Raw genomic sequence first — 19,468 nt, forward strand, 5'->3', positions numbered from 1 at the left:
AGCAGTCAGTCACATTTAGCACCAATCACATACAATACTCGACAAAGCTGTCATAGCGGTGGGTTGTGCGATATAATATAATATATTATATTATATTAATATTATACTGGTATTATAATAATATACTGTGGTTATAAAGAGTTATTGGAAAAGCGCTCGAGGCCTCTTCTTAGCAAGCAAGTGCCACGACTGTGAAATGCCTTTACGCCGTTTTGGAGACATTCTGGAACAAAATAATAAAAAATATACCCTAATCTATACATATAATAAATCTGTAGAAGGGTCAATTCTGTACATTGAAAATATTGAAAAAATAAATAGCAGGGGGTGTTACTGGATCGATACCAAACCCAAATATGTGATTAAAAAAATTTTTGTCTGTCTGTCTGTCTGTCTGTATGTGAAGACATCACGTGAAAACTAACGGTTCGATTTCGATGAAACTTGGTATAATTATACCTTATTATCCTGGGCGTAAAATAGGATACTTTTTATCCTGAAAAAATACGAAGAAAAAAAATAATCTTAATTTTTCAGTTTTATCCATAGACGTTCTGTAGAACAGCGAACACACGTTGGGTATTATTATAGGCCTAGCCGTATTTGAGTCCAATAGATATTTATAAGATGTTATTGTCAGAGTTACTCAAAATGGAGAAATGAACCATCCACGCGAAGACCGACATCCGCGCGGACGGAGTCGCGGGCGGAAGCTAGTAATAAATATACCTTCTCTTATTAGGGTTCCGTAGCCAAAATGGCAAAAACGGAACCCTTATAGTTTCGTCATGTCCGTCTGTCCGTCTGTCCGTCTGTCCGTCTGTCACAGCCGATTTACTCGGAAACTATAAGTACTACAGTGATGAAATTTGATGGGAATATGTGTTGTATGAACCGCTACAAAAATATGACACTAAATAGTAAAAAAAAGAATTGGGGGTGGGGCCCCCCATACATGTAACTGAGGGATGAAATTTTTTTTTTCGATGTACATACCCGTGTGGGGTATCAATGGAAAGGTCTTTTAAAATGATATAAAGTTTTCTAAAAAACATTTTTCTTAAAGTGAACGGTTTTTGAGATATCAGCTCTCAAAGTCGTAAAAAGTATGTCCCCCCCCCTCTATTTTTATAACTACGGGGTATAAAATTCTAAAAAAAATAGAGGTGATGCATGCTAATTAACTCTTTCAACGATTTTTGGTTTGATCAAAGTATCTCTTATAGTTTTTGAGATAGGTTGATTTAACTGTAATTTATTATATTTGCTGCTACGGAACCCTTTGTGCGCGAGCCCGACTCGCACTTGGCCGGTTTTTTTAATCTATACTAATATTATTAAGCTGTAAAGTTTGTTTGTTTGTTTGAATGCGCTAATCTCAAGAATTACTGGTCCGTTTTGAAAAATTATTTCAGTGTTGGATAGCCCATTGAACTACTGGTCCAATTTGAAAAAATTCTTTCGGTGTTGGATAGCCCATTTATCGAGGAAGACTTTATATACGCTAAGACCAACAGAAGCAGAGCCACGCAGGCGAAGCAGCCGAGCGCAGCTAGTTTTATGTTATCAAGGGCATATGGACGAAAAGTAATGCAGATTTGTAGTCTATAAACATTATGTTGTTATGGTTCATTTATTAAAATGTTCAAAGGAAACACATTAATCTATAATATAAAAATGAATCCCAAAATGTGTTGGTAAGCGCATAACTTGAGAACGGCTGAACCGATTTCGTTAATTCTTTTTTTATTATATTCCTTGAGAGCTATTACGCACTGTCGACCAGTCGCTGGCGACTCAGTCGCCGGCGACTGTGACTTACTATAGTTTAAATAGGGGCTTGCGCACTTAGTCGTCAGTCGTCCAGGAGTAAGTCCAGTCGCCGGCGACTCAGTCGACAGTGCGTAATAGCTCTGAAGTATGAGGATGGTTCTTACGTAGAGAAAACGTAAATATGTACCACGGGCGAAGCCGGGGCGGACTGCTATTTCCTAATTAAATTTGATGGTAGTTGGCTAGTCAAAATGACAGATTTCATCTGAAGAAAAAATGGTCTTATTATCCTCGTGATTTCTTAATGTGGAATTTGAGGTGTGTATTTAAAATCATTGAAATATTTATTTTACTTACTCATGCTCGGGAGTGTTGGGCATGTATGGTGAGATCCTGAAGTCTCTGTTCCTTGGAGTTTCGATGCCGAAGGGACTGTATAGCTTGGTTGGACTGCGACCAAATAGCTGGAAAAATATGTTATCATAATTAATAGAAGTAACATAAAGCAAGATAAGCTGTAAAGATTTTTTTTTTTAAATAAAGTAACAATTGTAAAAAATATAGTCATTTGAAATAATCAGTTAAGTACTTATTTTTTTCATAAAAATAATTATAGATACCATTTTTTTCTTGGCAACAGGAGTAGTAGGTGTCCTGCAAGGTGAAATAGGTTCAGCTAAACGATGCCTCCTTCGACCACTCAATCTGAAATGCTGTGAAAAATAGCTGCGTTCATGAAAATATTCACGCTGTGTTCTGCAAAGTGGATCTTTTATAATGAGGTTTGAGCCTTGAGGACACTAAAACGTGATTTAGCAACGCTTTTAACAATTCTCTATTGAATAATTTCTCATGTTCATTCATAATCAACTAAATATCCAACAAAAACTACTAAAATTTAGGACTCACCTGCGACAGATTTCCGAAAGAATTTCTCACGCTTTTGAAGGTTTTTGATATTTTTTCCGCACCGGATTGTAAGGCACGACGGGAATTTATAAAGGGCTTATTCTTAAATATGTTTTTACTGTAACACCCATCTATATTTTTTAAACTATCCCTTGCGGGCGAATCAATACACGAGTCGTTAACAAAGGGATCCTTCATTTCGTTTTATTGTGCAAATCACTGTTTTAAATCGATAAAAATGTATACGAATATATATACTGCGATATAACTGTTACGTGTTAATATATAATATGCACTATTTTATTCATAATTCTAAAATATTAATACAAAATGAGACGCGCTGCATTCTCACAGCATTTTCCGTTTTTAGTCGTTAACTTTTTTTTAATTTTTTCTAATCGACCGCGAAGCACAACTGACAAGCTAAAGTTGCCATGTGAAAATAAAGATACCACAGACTATACAAATCATTGCACAGATTACATTCTGACATGAGACAATTAGTTTAAAAATATTTTGTTAATTTAATTAAAAAATAAGAAACAAATAATCTATTTTCTCTCCACAATCTATTTTTATTTAGAAGTCATGTTTTATAAATCTTAAAAATATTTGAGAAGAAAGCTTTTTAGAGCGATATTAATTCATAATTCAAATTGAAAAATATTTCATATCATTTTCTCAATCTTGATAGAAGTTCAAACCTCAAGTTATTTACCGCTGATTACCCTAGCCTGTATTTTATAAATTAATTCTGCAAGGTTTTTATTTGTTTTTATTTTTTAAGGCTGTGATTTTTTACAACAGCAACACTCGAAACATGTTCGAAGTTCGAAATTCAAATACAAATTCGAAAATCGTATTGTCTTATATTTATCTTTTAACACAGTCCTAATTTCAATTTAAATTCACATTTCCCTCATAAAGCTCAATGAAACCAATTAAAAAATCAACTAAATATACTTTATAATTTACATTAAAAACAACATTGAATAATTCTATCGCTGATGCATGTAGTAGTCGATAACTGTGGAAAAGGCAGCAAAACCAGCTGCCCCAAATATGCCTGCTTTTAATCCACCTAAAACAAAAAATAAGACACTATTCATTTTTTACATATTGATTACTGAGTAGGTACAACAATAATTACTAAAGTAAGAACTGGGAGTAATGGTAATTTGTATGAAAGTGTAAACTTGTAACTATAATATAATAGTTTGATTTATCCAATTTAATGTATTTTAATGATTTTTAGGTTTTAATGTATTTCATGCACATTATATATTTTAATGTATCATTTTCGTTACTTTAAGTGTTCTAAACTATAGGGGAAAATAATTTTAATTTGATTTTTGTGTATTAATTCAAACATTTGTGTTTGAACTTTAAATGGTAATTTTTAACAAGGTTTTATTTTATACAAACAACAATTAAACATTCTTTCTGGTTTAATGTAACTCAATTTTCTTTAAATATTCAGCATGTGTACATAACTCACCTCTCAACCCAATAAGTCCGCCAGTCACACCACCTGCGTACGTCCCATTTCTCCAATCAGACTTCCCTCTAGCGGTTTCTATACAACACTCGACACCAGAGAACACAGCGCCAAGTATAGCGAAGTTCTTAGCGTAACTCAACATGGACGTCTTCATCTCGCGGAGTATCTCTCGCGCGGTTTGGTTCTGTTGCGCCATCGGGTCAGTCATGTTGGGCATTAGGGAGGACGTGAATAGACCGACCGCGAGACCAAGACCGTAGCCTGTAATTATTTAACATTGTTAAACTTACACTGTCTTACCACAAAAAAACTTTAGACAGGGTTTAATGTAAAGCGCGGGCTCTCTTTAATCTGATTTGTCGTATTTCACATAGACTACTATTAAGGTGACAGATTCCTGGTTTAAAGTTAGATTATGTTTAAATTGTTTTGTGGTAAGACCAACAATATCTAACTATATGTACATGATTGATTATTGATGAATAGTAATACTTAGGGATATCACTACATATAACATAGTATAAAACAAAGTTGCTGTTGCTGTCTGTTTCTCCTTATTATGAATGTTTATCTTTAAATGCATGTCACATGTCAAATGAAATGAAAAGTACTTCAAATAATCCAAAATCTGCATTAAATCATTAGCAGTAGACGCCAAATCGTAAATAAACACAAACTTTATAATAATTCAGCTCAGCGCAGTTAAGAGCCAGGAAATCTATAATATTACTAGCGGTTACCCGGCTTCGCCCGTGGTACCTACATGTTTAAACTATCCTATCTCTCAAGTTGGATCGAACTGCACATGGTGTGCGAATTTTATTATAATTGGTTAAGTGGTTTAGGAGTCCATTGAGGACAAACATTGTGACACGAGATTTATTGTATATTAAGATGAAATATTAGTGTATTCTTTGTTACTGTAGTATTGCTATTAATTTGAAAAAAAAAATTAGATTTTCAGGAATGAATGAAAAGCGCTTTTCTATACACATTCAATGAAATAAACAAAATACTAACCTATAATACAACTGGTCACTGATTTAAACGGGCAGCTCTCTATCGTGGATTCAATCATTTTCTCTTCATTTGTTTTAATTATAACTGGGCCCAATACTCTTGGTATGATTATATTTTCGCGATATCGATAGATGTTCCCAACCAAATACTTCGCTAGGGAGTCATAATCGCTTTTCTGTGTGAAATTCACTAGATTTTGATCAACGGGTGGTTTTGTTAGTTCTGTCATTGTGCGGCCTCAATTGGAAATATGTTTTCACTTTAACATATGAACAAATCGTTAATTTTAATTTCGCATTATAGTTTTAACCTCAGGGAAATAAATTACAATTTACAAGATCAAGCCCCAGCTGATTTTGACATTGACAGAAAAATTATTATGAATGTTTTTTTTTTATTATTTTTTTACGGCACGTAGATATGTCTATTTGCAGTTGTTGAGTAAACAAATCACGCCAAATAAAATGAGAAGGAAATGAGGTCAAGAGTTAGAGGATATCTTGAGGATATGAATATTTAACACAAGTGATTCTACTGTTTTTGTGGTTTTTACCTAAGGTTTTCACAGGGTGATAATCAAGATTATTGAGGGTGTCAACTTTCAAGTGTCAACTTGACAGTTGACAGTTGAATGTGTCGAATTCACGTGTGTGCGGCATGTTTGTTTTGAAAACCAAAACTTGAACTTTTACATATTTATTTTGAGTTTAAATTTCTCTTGCCATGTCGGACTCCGATTCTTCTGAAGGCGAAGATCTATCTCGCTTTAGAGAAGCGGTAGACACTAGTTTTGTAAACTTAATTAACCAAAAAGTTAATACATCTAAATCTAGTATTCCCACAACAGGTATTAAAAATTGTGTTTATCTTATTGTACAGTAACTCCAGAATGTAAATTTATTACTATTTATCAATATTTCAGAAATAAACCAGAAATCGGAGCGTTATTTAGAAGAAGCGAGTCATTATAATGATGTCAAAGTACCTCTACAGCTACAGAAGAAAATTGGCGATAAAATATCTAGTATCATAAACAAAAACATTAAGTTTGTTGATATAGAACCTAAAAAGCAGTAAGTTTAATTCAGTATGCATTTTATAGATAACTACCATAAAATCTGTATTAATATTATGAAGCTGAAGAGTTTGTTTGTTTGAATCCGCTAATCTCAGGAACTACTGATCCGATTTGAAAAATACTTTCGGTCTTAGATAGCCCATTTACCGAGGAAGGCTATAGGCTATATCATTATGCTAAGACCAACAGGAGCGGAGCCACACGGGTGAAACCACGAAGCGCAGCTAGTATTCTATAATAATTAATAATATAAAATTATAAGAAGTCATCTTTGCTATATTAACACTTTTTTCAGCAAAAGAAAAATCAAAGGAGGGGTCAAACTGTTCAAAGATTCTGAAGGTTTTCTGTCATGTAATGAAGAAGAGGATACACACACAGAATCTCACAATAAAGAAGCAAAAAAACTTAAACAAAACAAAAAGGTGAAGGAAGATATAGATGAAGGTATGTAATAACCCATGGGCAAAATAAAGTATATATCTTGAGTTATTCTGGTATACAAGCTACATAATTGCCAAGTATCATCAAAATATGTACAATGCTTTTCATGTGAATGATTTAAATTTTGGTGTTTTTAATATGAGAAAACAACTAGATAATGTAGAACTTCTGACAGCAGTTCTCATTTATATAAATTCAAATTCAAATTATATTTATTTACAAGAATGTAGTTACAAATTATAGATGTTTTAATTACAATATTATGTGGCTTATGAGCCAGCAGTATTCATTCTACCCATTGATTGGGTGTGCAAATATTAAAAAAGAAAGTTGATTAATGATTAGTTTAATTTATTTATTTACTTTTTAAACTTCCGTGAGAAATGTCCGACAGTCTGTCTGACAGCAACTTGCAAGTCTGCTTGCAGGTGGAAATGCGGAATTAGACTTGCAAGCTACTGTCAGATAGACTGTCAGACATTTCTCGCGGAAGTTTTCTTGCAGATGGACAGGCGGCCTTAGTTTTGATTATTGCTTAAATAGAATGTTATTTTTACGATAAAAATGATATTTATTATTTCAGATCAGATAAAGTCAGTAGTTGTAAGTGGAGAATATGTTTTATCCAAAGAAGAGACAAAATGTTGGAAGTCACGACGAAAGGAAAAAGTTTTTAAATATAAGTCTAACGGTAAAGGTTTATTAGTTGCAGTTGATTAGATTAGCACTCTGTATGTTCATGTGGATATAAGTTTTAAAAAATTGTACTAGAATAGAGAAAAATTGTATAAATGTAATGTAGAACTGTTCACAGTAAATTTTGATTGTAAGACACTTCTTAAAATATGCTTCTCTGAGTTTATAAATGTTAATATGTATAAAAATGTTACTCATATCATGGACCACTTGATATATATTGGTCCATGCTCATATTTTACAGTCTATTGATTATTAATTAATATTGTCTGCATTTGTAAGTAAAAATCTTTATTATAATATTATGTACAAGTATATAGGAAGCTCTCATAAAGTAAACATACCTCAAGCTATATTTTGTTTTTTATTCTCTTCACCTTGGTACACTATTTTTTTTAAAGATATTTCTTTGTCCTCATTTTTGCGTATAAATTCATTAATTGTTTGTACTAAAACATTTAATTAATCCATACTAATATTATAAATGCGAAAGTAACTCTGTCTGTCTGTCTGTTACTCAATCACGCCTTAACTACTGAACCAATTTGCATGAAATTTGGTATAGAGATATTTTGATACCCGAGAAAGGACATAGGCTACTTTTTATCCTGGGAAATAGGATAGGTTTTATCCCGGAAATCCCACGGGAACGGGAACTATGCGGGTTTTTCTTTGACTGCGCGGGCGAAGCTGCGGGTGGAAAGCTAGTTAAATATAAATTTAACATAATATGTGGGGAGTTGTTAAAATAAAAATCAGTATTTTAGTATATAATTTATTTACAAAATTACATAATCTTAACAATAAATATTTACAGTGTATCACAAAGAACTGCTTTTGCTTGTAACAAATATATATTTAGGGCAAGATTTTTATGGTAATATTTTATGTTTTATGAAAATCTAAAGTAAAAAAAAATTCATATCAGTGTTTCCAGATGGTTGTGGTTGAAAATTTGAAATTGAAAATTTAGATTCTTTGGTGAGATATTTTTAAATAGGTAAGTAAAGGTACTCACTAGAAAATGTAGGGTTACTCAATACTCATTTAATTACGAACAATTAATTAAGAACTGGAAACAATATTATTGGCACTTTCATTTATTTTCTTCAAGATTTTTTAGTTATGATTTTTGGAAACAAAAGAGGGCACTTGTTAGTTACACATTTGGGTTTTGGGGCTTTATATTGAATAAAAAGAATATCCTATTTAAATACCAAATTTACTAGGCGACACATGTTTAAGTTGAGATTAATCCATTATTCTCAGATCTATATTTAAAAGCCCCTGAATAATAATATATGCCATGCGAACAACACAATATGATTTCAATTTTGAAATAAATATAAAAAACTAAAACTATAACAACATTGAACATTAAATACTATTTATCCTAAACCTTATAAATTAAATAAAGGAACGGTGTAATATCACTTCGTATTCATTTCCTTTGAAAGACTACAAATATTTCGTTTGAAAATTGAAATCCATTACAGATTACGAACTTTCAATTTAAAATACGCGCCATGTCATGACAGCTGTCAAATTGAACGTCCACAGATAAACGATATCACACAGATAATCTCTACAACGGTAGAAGCAACCTCATATCAGTCGATTTATTTTTGCTGGCAAGAATATTGATTGCCATATAATTTTATTTTCTACAATCGCGCGTTTTGTACTGTCGCGGTCGGCCTGTGGCGGGTTTCGTCGTGAATGTAAGCTCTGTTGTCTTGTCCGTCTGTTTTGTTGTCTTCTTCCCTTTCTATAGGTCCGTCCATGAAGAACATTGTCAAGAAGAATAGAATAGCACCTGTAATAAAAAATATCATAATTAAACGAGTCTATAAAAATATGCCTTGGCAATGCCTTGGTATAACAGACAATTTACATCGAAGATAAATAATTTCAAGATACTTTTTCTTTTAACCTACTTTTTGGGGTAATAAGTTATTCGTACATTTATTACAATTAAATAAATATAATAACATTGGTATTCGATAAGATAATTATTGCAGTGTATTTACTATTTTTATGCACGATGACCAAACATTTCGAGTTAATCTTATTAAAAATACATAAAATAATTATAAACCAGGCACGTCGGCGATATATTTTTATTCTTCTATAGGTACTGTCCTATTTTAATGCTTAATATAGGTACCTAAGTTTATATGTAACTGACTTCTTATGACTCGAATTTTACCCAATAAACGTATATATCTAGGCTTAATCTAGGCATGTAAACTTATCAAGGATCGGTGACCATAACATAAATTAATGAGATAATCTTAATAAAGCGTCAAATTTGTGTAATTTAAAATTTCAAAATAATTATTATAAAAACCATAGACTCACTTAAGGCATAGAATCCCGCGTAGAAGATCATGATCGCCTCTCTATAGCCTATGGCCTTTGACACCGGGTCAACCAAAATAGGCAAATTCCCGCCAACATTGTTCATGACGAATAGAAACACGCCCACGGTTGTTGAACGAACTGACAACGGTACTATCTCCACGAGGATCGCGAATAGAATGCCGAACCACATTTCAGCTGAAAAATAATGTTTTTTTATTAATACAAAATAATTTTTCATAGCATAACAACAAAAAATAACAAAAAAAGAACATGTGTGTCGAGCACACGTGTCAGAAGTGAATTTTCTTTGGCAAGATACAACGATACTAAAATCGTCATTTTACCCAACGTGACGGTATTGCCATGACGCAACCTTGCAATTTTACCCTCAATACGCCTAAAGAAGTTTCACTTCAAAAATATTTCTGTGTACTGCATTATGCAAAAGTTTATATTCCCTTCAACACTTCTAGTGTTACAACCTTAGGTTGCAAGTGTTTATGGGCGGTGCTGACCACTTAACATCAGGTGGCCCACCTGCCCCTTTGCTTGCTCTGACATAAAAAAAATATTGTTGTATGTGTTGCATATATGTTGGCAATTTAAATCAATAAATCAATGACTGAGGAACAAAACAGTGTCGGCAATAAATAAAAAAAGACGTGTGGCACTCGGGGACTGCCGCGGTAAAGCTATTGCATGCTATGCCTTCAAGCCACACCTCCGCGCCCGTCCCCGTGGGGAGCGTGAGGTTTTTCGTTACTAAATTTCTGGATTCAGTCCCCGCGCTCAAGGCCTGCGATAGAAGGTATGCAATAGCTTAAAAAAAGCACTTACCAAAGAAATACGAGAACGCCAGTGTGATCATAGCCCACAGCGGACCAAAGACAACAGACCCGAACGCGGGAAGTGTCGCGATGAGCTGCGACAGCGCGAGCACCAACACGCGGGAACGGACGCCCATGCGGGATACGAACCTGAAAGGGATAATTCGTTTCATTACATATGCCTATTTAATCTTAATCCATACTAATATTATAAATGCGAAAGTAACTCTGTCTGTCTGTCTGTTACTCAATCACGCCTTAACTACTGAACCAATTTTCATGAAATTTGGTTTGGAGATATTTTGATACCCGATAAAGGGCATAGGCTACCTTTTATTGCGAAATATGTACCACGGGCGAAGCCGGGGCGGACCTCTAGTATATAATATAAATCTCGTGTCACAATGTTTGTCTTCAATGGACTCCTAAACCACTTAACCGATTATAATAAAATTCGCAAACCATGTGCAGTTCGATCCAACTTGAGAGATAGGATAGTTTAAACATGCAGGTACCACGGGCGAAGCCGGGGCGGACCGCTAGTAATTTATATAATTATATACTGTATTCATTCATAAATATATTATCAATTATTAAAAAAGGAGAATCGTTTTATAAGGCTCTATGCTCGCTGTATGAATTCAGGTTCTTATTTCAGAAGTTCAATACCGGTATCGTGCCTCACAGATATCTTCAAATCAAACAGCGCCCTCCTAATTTTATTAATAATTGATGTATAAAAAGATCAAAACATACTTGGTTTGAAATTCAGAACACATGACCATAATATTTTGTTAGAGCGGTCTGAAAAACTAAGAATCTGATAAATTTGGATTTGGAACAGTGCAATTCTGTATTTTCTGAATTTATTCATTCCGACTTATACGCCAGAATATCATTACTTATATAAAAAAAATGTGTGCGTGTACTAGTGTACACACGTAAGAAGTGAAACTTCTATATGACCTTATTTTTCAAAAAATAATTTACTATAGGTATGCAACTTTACAGAAATACGTCGAATCACGCTGTACAGAAATACGTGCAATCAGGGATAAGAAAAAGATGGCGCGTAACGGAAAAATGTCACGCGTAACGAAAAAATGTTACACTAAATTTTTTTCCAACTCCAATAAAGAAGTTTCACTTCAAAAATACTTTTTATAAATCTAAATTACCATTAAGAACAAAAACAACATACTTATCAGAAACAACACCGCCAACAACAACACCAATGGAGCCGATTCCAACAGTGACAGCGAACAGCCACCAGCCCAGGTCCACGTCCGGGAAATAGTCGCGGTAGTACAGGTCCGCGTTGTATGCGAAACACATACCACCTGGGATATAATAATATGATAAAAAAATGTATAAAAAAAGATTAAAAATGAGGAAAAAAAATTGGTTGTCTGTAAAGTCGGTTTACTGACGATAGTTGAACGTGACAACGTCCGATTGTACTTCTTTGTCGTTCGTTCCGCGCTCTCGCTCGCACTTCAAGCCTTACATGGAACGCCTCAGAGCGAGGTAACGCCGCATGAGTCATGTTCTTTCGTGCGTGCAGCCGGCTCTATCGAATTCTAAGACGTTGTCACGTCAAAAAAGGAAGAGATTTTTTTAAAGTTGCCATGCATCTGAGTCTAGTTGTTATTATGTTGTGTTTATTCTGTGGTCTAGTGAAGATTTCGCGTCATATTCTGACGTCGTTAATTCAAACTAGCAATAACGATTTTGAATTGTGTGTTTCTTTACTATAATAACGATTTTATTTATATTTTAGGTATGTGAAAGTCAGGCAAAAACTGATATCCATAAAATATGTATTTCTTTTAAATAGCCATGTTTTATTACAATTAACGTATTGAAGCGGGAGATTATTATTAATTTGATAGCACTTGTAAACAATCAATTATTATAGAAAAAACTGCAAAGCAATAAAAATTATTGCGTATTTATAGACACGATGTACATAATTATAAATAGTACGCAGTACGTACTAAGTACATTAAACTATTTTTAATTCTAATCATAATATTATATTGCAAAAGATGTTTAACCCTCTATTGCATACGTATGTTAAGACTTGAGACAAGAGTTGTTACATCTGAACCTATCAAATAGAATAGAACCATAGTTTCTGTCAGTTAAAAAAATCAAATTTAATTAGGTACCACTCATAAAGAAGTTATTAGCTTTAAAAAAAACAAATTAACAACTTTCGTTTTAATAATAATCTAGCTGAAAAATCGATTCATCAGTTTTAAATTATGTTAAAAATAAAATAAAAACTTACCGCAATGTCTGATAGAAGCAGCCAGGCACAGAAGAATTATTCTGGGCTGAACAATCACGTGCCAGATCGTAACTTGCGGCATCTTCTTGCCAGACTCCAAACTGTCGGATTTAGCGTTGCCTGTTCCTGAATGAAAAAAAAAATAATTATGAAAAACTATTTTTGGATATAAATGTAGAGAAATGTTATATTTTTGTGTTTTCTATTGATATTTTTTTTTACGTTTGAGTGCGTGGTTTGATAACGTGTTCGTGAAGTAAAAACATTGTTTTCTTCTAAGATGATACTGCAATTTATTCATATCGTAAAATCGCCAAAAACTTTATTAACACAGTAATTTGTTCACTTACTCTCCTTCAATATCTAATTTACCTATTAACAACATACTAATTACTAACTACCTGTTCAAATTGATATTTTTGGTTTTATGGCATTCAAATGCTTATAAATATAAATTTATAAAGAATAGAATAAATTCGATCGCTCTGGCGGGTCACGGGTTGCTGAGTTGGTCAAGCGTCCGCCCCGGATTGGCGTGAAAGCTTGCGGGTTCGAGTCCCGCCTCGTGATCGAATTTTTTCTATTCTTTATAAATTTATACTAACTACTTACCTACTAACTACAAACTAATTAACTACTAACTACTACACAACATACCTTCCTCCCCAATGGTGGTCCTCTCCGGCTCGCGGAGGGTGAGGAAGGTGAGGGCCGCTATCACCACGCCCACGATACCAGCGCTGTAGTAACATAGTCTCCAACTCTGAAATACCATATTTTGTTCATATTTTCTGTTAAGTTTGCTATAAAATCGGCCTATGATTTTTTTGTTGATATGCTTATCTAACTAAACACGACAGCCCTTATCATGCTTATTCATACAAATTTTTGTGCATAACAATAAAATGATACAATATAACACAATTTTGATACGACGTTTAGTGTTATTTTAAATCAAAATATAGGTAAGGTACCTAAAGCTGATACTGATCTTCAGGGTTGCTAATGGCTAAGGTCTGTTCAATTAAAAAAAAAGCTGTTTGAAAGAAAGAATATCAAACAAAAATACTGAAATATTTATATACTATGTTTGGTATATATGCATAAACCACATAAAAACGATCAATATATTATGTTATCGTTTCTATCATTTAAATTATCTTTGAATGATACTCTAACCCTCACACATACACACACCTAGACACACCTATAAAAAATAACAAACTCAAACTCAGAATTTATATATATTTATATCTTCAAAATAAACTTACCAATCCCCAAGCGTTCAAATCAGGAACGTATCTGCCAACCGGGAACGCGATCCCGTATCCCCCATATATTCCCCAGTTGAATATCGACAGTACAAGCGCTCTTTGATGTTCCGGGAACAGATCTGTGAGGATCCCCGTGGCTAGAGGATTGCATCCTGATTCTCCCGCCGCCATTATCATGCGGAGTATCACGAGATGCCAGTACTCAGAGACGGTGCCCATTAAGAGGATCGCGATCACGAAAACTAGGGTACAGAAGGATAGGATGCGCGCACGGTTGTATCTGGAAATGGTTGTTATTGCTTTTATTTAGCAGATTTATTTGCAAAACGCGCCGCGTCAAAAAGGTGCTGTCTGTCGGAGAAATTCGAGCGGTAGGCGCTGATTTGCCGATTTTTTTCGATATTAAAATTTGTGATGTAAACTTTAACCTGTGACACTCTTGTAAATTTTGATGCTAACTAGATAACCAAACTTTATATTAGTTACCTTACTTACTCCCTGGCGTGTTTATTTTACTTATTAGAAGCATTTTTTCCCACACATTTTGAAAAAATATGACATTGTAAAGAAAAATACTCATAAAAAAATAATATCAAGGTATTTTAGATTTTTATTTTTGTATTTTCACACTAGAATAGACAATCTTTTGAGTGAATATAACAAAAACATAGGTTTATTTTATAAAAATTCGAGAAAGTTGAGTATGAATATCATCGTTTACGCATGAAAATAAGTGGACGCGATCTCCACATAAGTTCATACAAATACAGACATTACAGTCTGCTCCAAAATTAGAACATTTCAAAAATTTTTGCTACTTTTTTTTATTTTTATTTTAATCAAAACTAGATAAAAACTAACAGTAATTTTTACTTTTTTAAAATATTTAGGTTTTTATTAATGTTTAAAAATCGTCTTATTCCTAAATGACTTCATTCTTATGGTGGACTTTGTTCTAACGTCTGTATGTATAACGTCTCCACATCAATTTTAATTTTAATTTATTTTTTCTTAAAATTAGCGATTAAGAAAATATTTTTTGTGGTAACAATAGCATTATGAAGAAATGCTTTTTTTATTTCATGCTCTTAATTATTATAATATAGTACCTTTAAAATGAAATGTTGTCCAACTACAAATCGAAAGGCACTGTATCCATACAGAAAAATGTCTAAGCTGTACAAAAGTGAAATCTACATTTAATTATACCATAACTTAATTATAAACCGTTACATTTAACTTATAAATCAAAAATTTCGGAAATTCGAGTTTTAAATATTTTTTATAAAATACAGCTTATGTTAAGGATAAAAATCAATAAACTTAAAGATTCAAAATAAATAAACAATTATTATACATCTAAATGTTTTATTTACTTAAATAAATTTTACTTAACTGACAGAAAAAAAAATTCTTATGAAGCTTTGTGTCTGTACTATTTATATACTCATGTGGTTGTAATGTGTGGTGTTGACGCCAACATTGGCCAATAAATAGGAATATTTGCAACTTAGCATAAATAATGTTAACTTCTGTTCATTTTTTCTTATACATCGGATCGGACACAACGACCGCCTCGAGACGACAATTTATTACCACGAGGTTCCACTTGAATGTGATCAGGAAAGTGATGAACGCTATCCAATCTAGTTGTACTTCAATACATGCAGTATTTCCAAGCATATTGTAATTAAGATATAAACTAATCGGTAAAATTGTATTAAAATCGGTTCAGTAGTTTAGGGAGTCCATAGTACACAAACAGCATGAAACTTAAAAAATATTTTGATTGGAATAAAGTAAGACGTGTTATGTGTAGAATTTCATGAAGAATCCTGGTATCAGGAATTAAAAGCTGTAAATTCCCAAACACTAATCGTGTTAGTATTATTATCTGTTCATTTGACAAAATATACAGAGTTATATTTCTTGATTTCAAATACTGTTACGTCCTATTGTTAAAGTAAGACTTGGAGTGTCTTGTCTTCCATTGCCATAAGAATCGTTGTTTGGATCCATTTGAATTCTCTTTTATTGATACTCAAATGCTTACGAATCAGAAAAGGTTATTCTATCAAATACAAATTTTTATTTTCGAAAGAAAATTAAAATATCAAGACGGAAGTTTATTTTAGGGTTACCTAACAAATAAGTTATTATTGATTATGTAGTTTAAACAGCAATGTGATATCTTCAAATAGAAAAATTGCATTCTTCTTCTGGGTAATAGAAGCAGTTTTGACACCAAAAGGCAAAAATACAATAATTGTTATCGCTAGTCATTTACAAAATGAGAGGGTAGATTTATATTTGCAGGCGTACTGCAAATGATGCATTTAATTCGTTTTATTAAATAAGTAATGTTCCAAGGCTATTTAAAGTCATGAATGCAAATAAAAATAATCTTCAGACAGCGATCTACATCAGCTTTAACATTCGGCCTACGAATGTACTACATATAGTACATAAGAATAAAAAACCGGCCAAGTGAGAGTCGGACTCGCACACCGTGGGCTCCGAACAAACCAATTTTTAAAGTGAAACTTTTATTACATCGTCTCAAACTTTTTGGTCTGTGTAGCGCATGTCGCGTGACGGTCGGCTGCCGAGTAGGTATAAGGCAGTGTTCGGAACCGTTCGAACAGTTTCACTTTTACCGTGGTTTCATAAAACCACACAACATTTTTATTATGTTGTAACTCCGAAATTTTATGTTTTTCGAAATTATTCTTCAATCTGCGCTATAAGACCTTATTTTACCCTAATTTCAAAACTTTACGTACACGGAAAGTACCCTGTAGGTGTCGATTCCTTTGCGAATGTCGAAATTTGCAGCATAACCCATTGAGCCCCGAACGGCCCGATCGGTCCACGATACAATAGATTTTCTATTGTGTCTGTGATTCCGGGGCCTGAGTTAATAAACGGCTTTATCTTTTGATTGCGTTGGTTTATAAGTTTGATTTTTTCACAGCTTCAATCACAGACATGTATCAAGATAGACTAAGCGAGTGTATGTACTTCCCGTGTCCAAACTAAGATTATGAAACTTACTTGACGCTGGCCTACACTCAGTCCGCGCTTGCAGTTCGCCAAGGAAAGACGTGAAGCTGAATAAAGTAAAATGCCGAATTACGCCGTTATAAACTGTAGAAACTCCACAGCTGCGAGTGGCCGAGTTAGCAGAGATGTTTCCTTCCACCGGTAAGTATTTTTCTAATCAGAATATGCACTATTTATTTTAAAATCAAATAAAGAATATCTGTGGAAAACGATCGTGACAAACACGGATACCAAATCATACGAAATGATTCGGAATACATTGCGGCTTTTACTTGGCACGGTAAAGATCGAGTCGTATGATAACAAGCAATGAATAGCGTCTTCTCATTTTTCTGTTCTCATTTTTCTGTCCAATTTTGTGGTTAGTGATGTTCATTTGATGCAACAGTTCTCGATTCTAATCGATTTTATAATCGAACAGAAAAATGATAATTTGAAGGAGCAATTTTTCAGAAAAAAAGGCATAGATTTTTTTTGTCATTTAATACGACTTGACCTAGAACTTTTAAGTATTTTAATACAAAGGTACTAAAAATAAATATTATGACATGGACGCCATTAGTTAAAGTGTCATCTTGGGAGTTTTTTAAGAAAACTCCTTATTGCTTAGACTATGTTTGTTTTTTCAGTTTTCCAAGTAACCCGAACATAAAAGAAAAATGGATTGATGCAACGGGACATAAAGATTGATTGATTGACAGTTTCATTACTTTCTTTCGATGGCCTTTCTAGTACGTAGTACACGGTAACTCAATGGGCATATGTAAGAAAAAGCTAAAACACATTAGTTAACTTGTTAGAATATTAAAAGGTTTATAAATTTATTTTATCATTCCTCTGTCTATGGTAATTATCATTTTTCTGTCTTGAATCGATTTAGTAATCGATTACGATTCATTTATTTAATTACCTCTTAGACATAGATCTAGTTTGATCTGATTTCTTTCGATTTACTTCGATGGGATAGGACGATACTAGAATCGCCGCGCGAGTGGCGTCCTAATCGATTTAGCGTAAAATGAAATTACCATCACTAAAAAGCGCTCGTGACGTCATAACGCGTCAAGGTCAGTACAAAAAATATGACACGCTTGGTTTTCATACAGATCGCGGTACTTGCGTAGTCTATCTATGTCTGTGGCTTCAATCGACTCAAGTAATCAATATAAATTTCAGTTTTATGTCACATCACGCGTTCCTGTGAAAATGGGTCTTGACAGACAGATGGGCAGATGGGATGGACAGACGTGATCCTATTAGGGTTCTGGACCCTTAAAAACCAAACCCTTTGGGATGCAGCCATTAATGCTGCAATTTTTATCAAATTTTGACTTTTGCAATGGAATCAAAAACTCAGATTTATAATACACTAGCGGTCCGCCCCGGCTTCGCCCGTGGTACATATTTACGTTTTCTCTACATAAGAACCATCCTCGTACTTCAAGGAATATAATAAAAAAAGAATTATCGAAATCGGTTCAGCCGTTCTCGAGTTATGCGCTTACCAACACATTTTGCGATTCATTTTTATATACATACTAGAGGTCCGCCCCGGCTTCGCCCGTGGTACATATTTCGCAATAAAAGGTAGCCTATGTCCTTTCTCGGGTATCAAAATATCTCCATACCAAATTTCATGCAAATTGGTATGGAGATATAAGATTTAAGACGCAATCAGAAGAAATAATATTCATATGCGGCATATTCTGAAAACCGCAACTACTAGCAAGGGAATCAAAACCTACGGGTCAAAAGTTAAGTGGACTTGGTTAAAAGCAAGGTTTTACAGCACAGATAAAGAAAAATTCACTAAAAACACTAGAAGTTAAAACATAATAAAAAGTAGGTTTGTTCGGAGTCCTTGAAGCGCGAATCGTATTGAGGTTCAAAACTATAAAAAAACATTCTTCCAGTTTTAAAGAAATAACCCCAAAATATGTGTAAAAACATCTTTGGACTATCTGGGTTTCAAAAATGACAACTCCCGTGTTGTCGTTCATTTTGAAATTGTGAGACGACAGAAAAACAAAATAAAAACAGAATCAAACATAATATATGCCAACGCAATCAAAAGATACAACCGTTTATGCTGCAAATTTTCGTAATTTTCGACATTTGCAAGGTTATAAAAACTTACAATAGCAACGTCTTATAGCACAGATAAAGAATTCTAAAATATGAATTAAAAGATACCTACAGCATAATTAAAAAAATAAGTTTGTACGA

At 33.5% G+C, this 19,468-nt stretch overlaps 4 protein-coding genes across 4 annotated transcripts in view; 1 reads left to right on the top strand and 3 right to left on the bottom strand.

Annotated features, from left to right (window-relative positions):
* Positions 1-14: 14 nt before the first annotated feature.
* Positions 15-3,084, bottom strand: LOC149899377 (uncharacterized). The gene is made up of 5 exons (XM_090114753.1): positions 3,010-3,084; positions 2,683-2,901; positions 2,394-2,486; positions 2,131-2,237; positions 15-223 (listed from the first exon to the last, which is right to left on the bottom strand). The coding sequence occupies exons 2-5, from the start codon at positions 2,878-2,880 to the stop codon at positions 142-144; spliced, it is 480 nt and encodes a 159-aa protein (XP_089970879.1). The 5' UTR covers positions 2,881-2,901; positions 3,010-3,084; the 3' UTR covers positions 15-141.
* A 544-nt stretch (positions 3,085-3,628) lies between these two features.
* Positions 3,629-5,558, bottom strand: LOC149899378 (mitochondrial import inner membrane translocase subunit Tim22). Its single transcript, XM_090114563.1, has 3 exons — positions 5,204-5,558; positions 4,181-4,444; positions 3,629-3,763 (listed from the first exon to the last, which is right to left on the bottom strand). The coding sequence occupies exons 1-3, from the start codon at positions 5,430-5,432 to the stop codon at positions 3,681-3,683; spliced, it is 576 nt and encodes a 191-aa protein (XP_089970689.1). The 5' UTR covers positions 5,433-5,558; the 3' UTR covers positions 3,629-3,680.
* Positions 5,559-5,844: 286 nt separating this feature from the next.
* Positions 5,845-7,760, top strand: LOC149899379 (uncharacterized). The gene is made up of 4 exons (XM_090114662.1): positions 5,845-6,050; positions 6,126-6,276; positions 6,577-6,728; positions 7,309-7,760. Exons 1-4 carry the CDS (start codon positions 5,927-5,929, stop codon positions 7,443-7,445), a joined length of 564 nt encoding a protein of 187 aa, XP_089970788.1. The 5' UTR covers positions 5,845-5,926; the 3' UTR covers positions 7,446-7,760.
* Positions 7,761-8,215: 455 nt separating this feature from the next.
* LOC149899380 (uncharacterized) overlaps positions 8,216-19,468 on the bottom strand; it is a 73,532-nt gene continuing 62,279 nt past the window's right edge. The window contains exons 5-11 of the mRNA XM_090114780.1: positions 14,177-14,459; positions 13,563-13,668; positions 12,906-13,031; positions 11,814-11,952; positions 10,623-10,762; positions 9,783-9,980; positions 8,216-9,237 (exon numbers count right to left, since the gene is read on the bottom strand). Coding sequence (XP_089970906.1) covers positions 9,086-9,237; positions 9,783-9,980; positions 10,623-10,762; positions 11,814-11,952; positions 12,906-13,031; positions 13,563-13,668; positions 14,177-14,459 — 1,144 coding nt within the window. The 3' untranslated portion in view covers positions 8,216-9,085. The remainder of the gene's footprint in view (positions 9,238-9,782; positions 9,981-10,622; positions 10,763-11,813; positions 11,953-12,905; positions 13,032-13,562; positions 13,669-14,176; positions 14,460-19,468) is intronic.

This window comes from Colias eurytheme, chromosome 21 (genome assembly GCF_061535395.1).
Source record: "Colias eurytheme isolate Ceu_HAF_F1 chromosome 21, ilColEury1 Martin Lab GWU primary, whole genome shotgun sequence".
NCBI lineage: Eukaryota > Metazoa > Arthropoda > Insecta > Lepidoptera > Pieridae > Colias > Colias eurytheme.

Coding starts and splice junctions, on each gene's coding strand:
- LOC149899377 (XM_090114753.1), bottom strand. CDS start 2,880: ATGAAGGATCCCTTTGTTAACGACTCGTGTATTGATTCGCCCGCAAGG. Junction 2,487..2,682: donor CTTTCGGAAATCTGTCGCAG/GTGAGTCCTAAA, acceptor TATTTTTCACAG/CATTTCAGATTGAGTGGTCG. Junction 224..2,130: donor CCCAACACTCCCGAGCATGA/GTAAGTAAAATA, acceptor ATTTTGTTCCAG/AATGTCTCCAAAACGGCGTA.
- LOC149899378 (XM_090114563.1), bottom strand. CDS start 5,432: ATGACAGAACTAACAAAACCACCCGTTGATCAAAATCTAGTGAATTTC. Junction 4,445..5,203: donor AGTGACCAGTTGTATTATAG/GTTAGTATTTTG, acceptor AAATAATTACAG/GCTACGGTCTTGGTCTCGCG. Junction 3,764..4,180: donor CGGACTTATTGGGTTGAGAG/GTGAGTTATGTA, acceptor TTTTTGTTTTAG/GTGGATTAAAAGCAGGCATA.
- LOC149899379 (XM_090114662.1), top strand. CDS start 5,927: ATGTCGGACTCCGATTCTTCTGAAGGCGAAGATCTATCTCGCTTTAGA. Junction 6,051..6,125: donor ATCTAGTATTCCCACAACAG/GTATTAAAAATT, acceptor TCAATATTTCAG/AAATAAACCAGAAATCGGAG. Junction 6,729..7,308: donor GAAGGAAGATATAGATGAAG/GTATGTAATAAC, acceptor TTATTATTTCAG/ATCAGATAAAGTCAGTAGTT.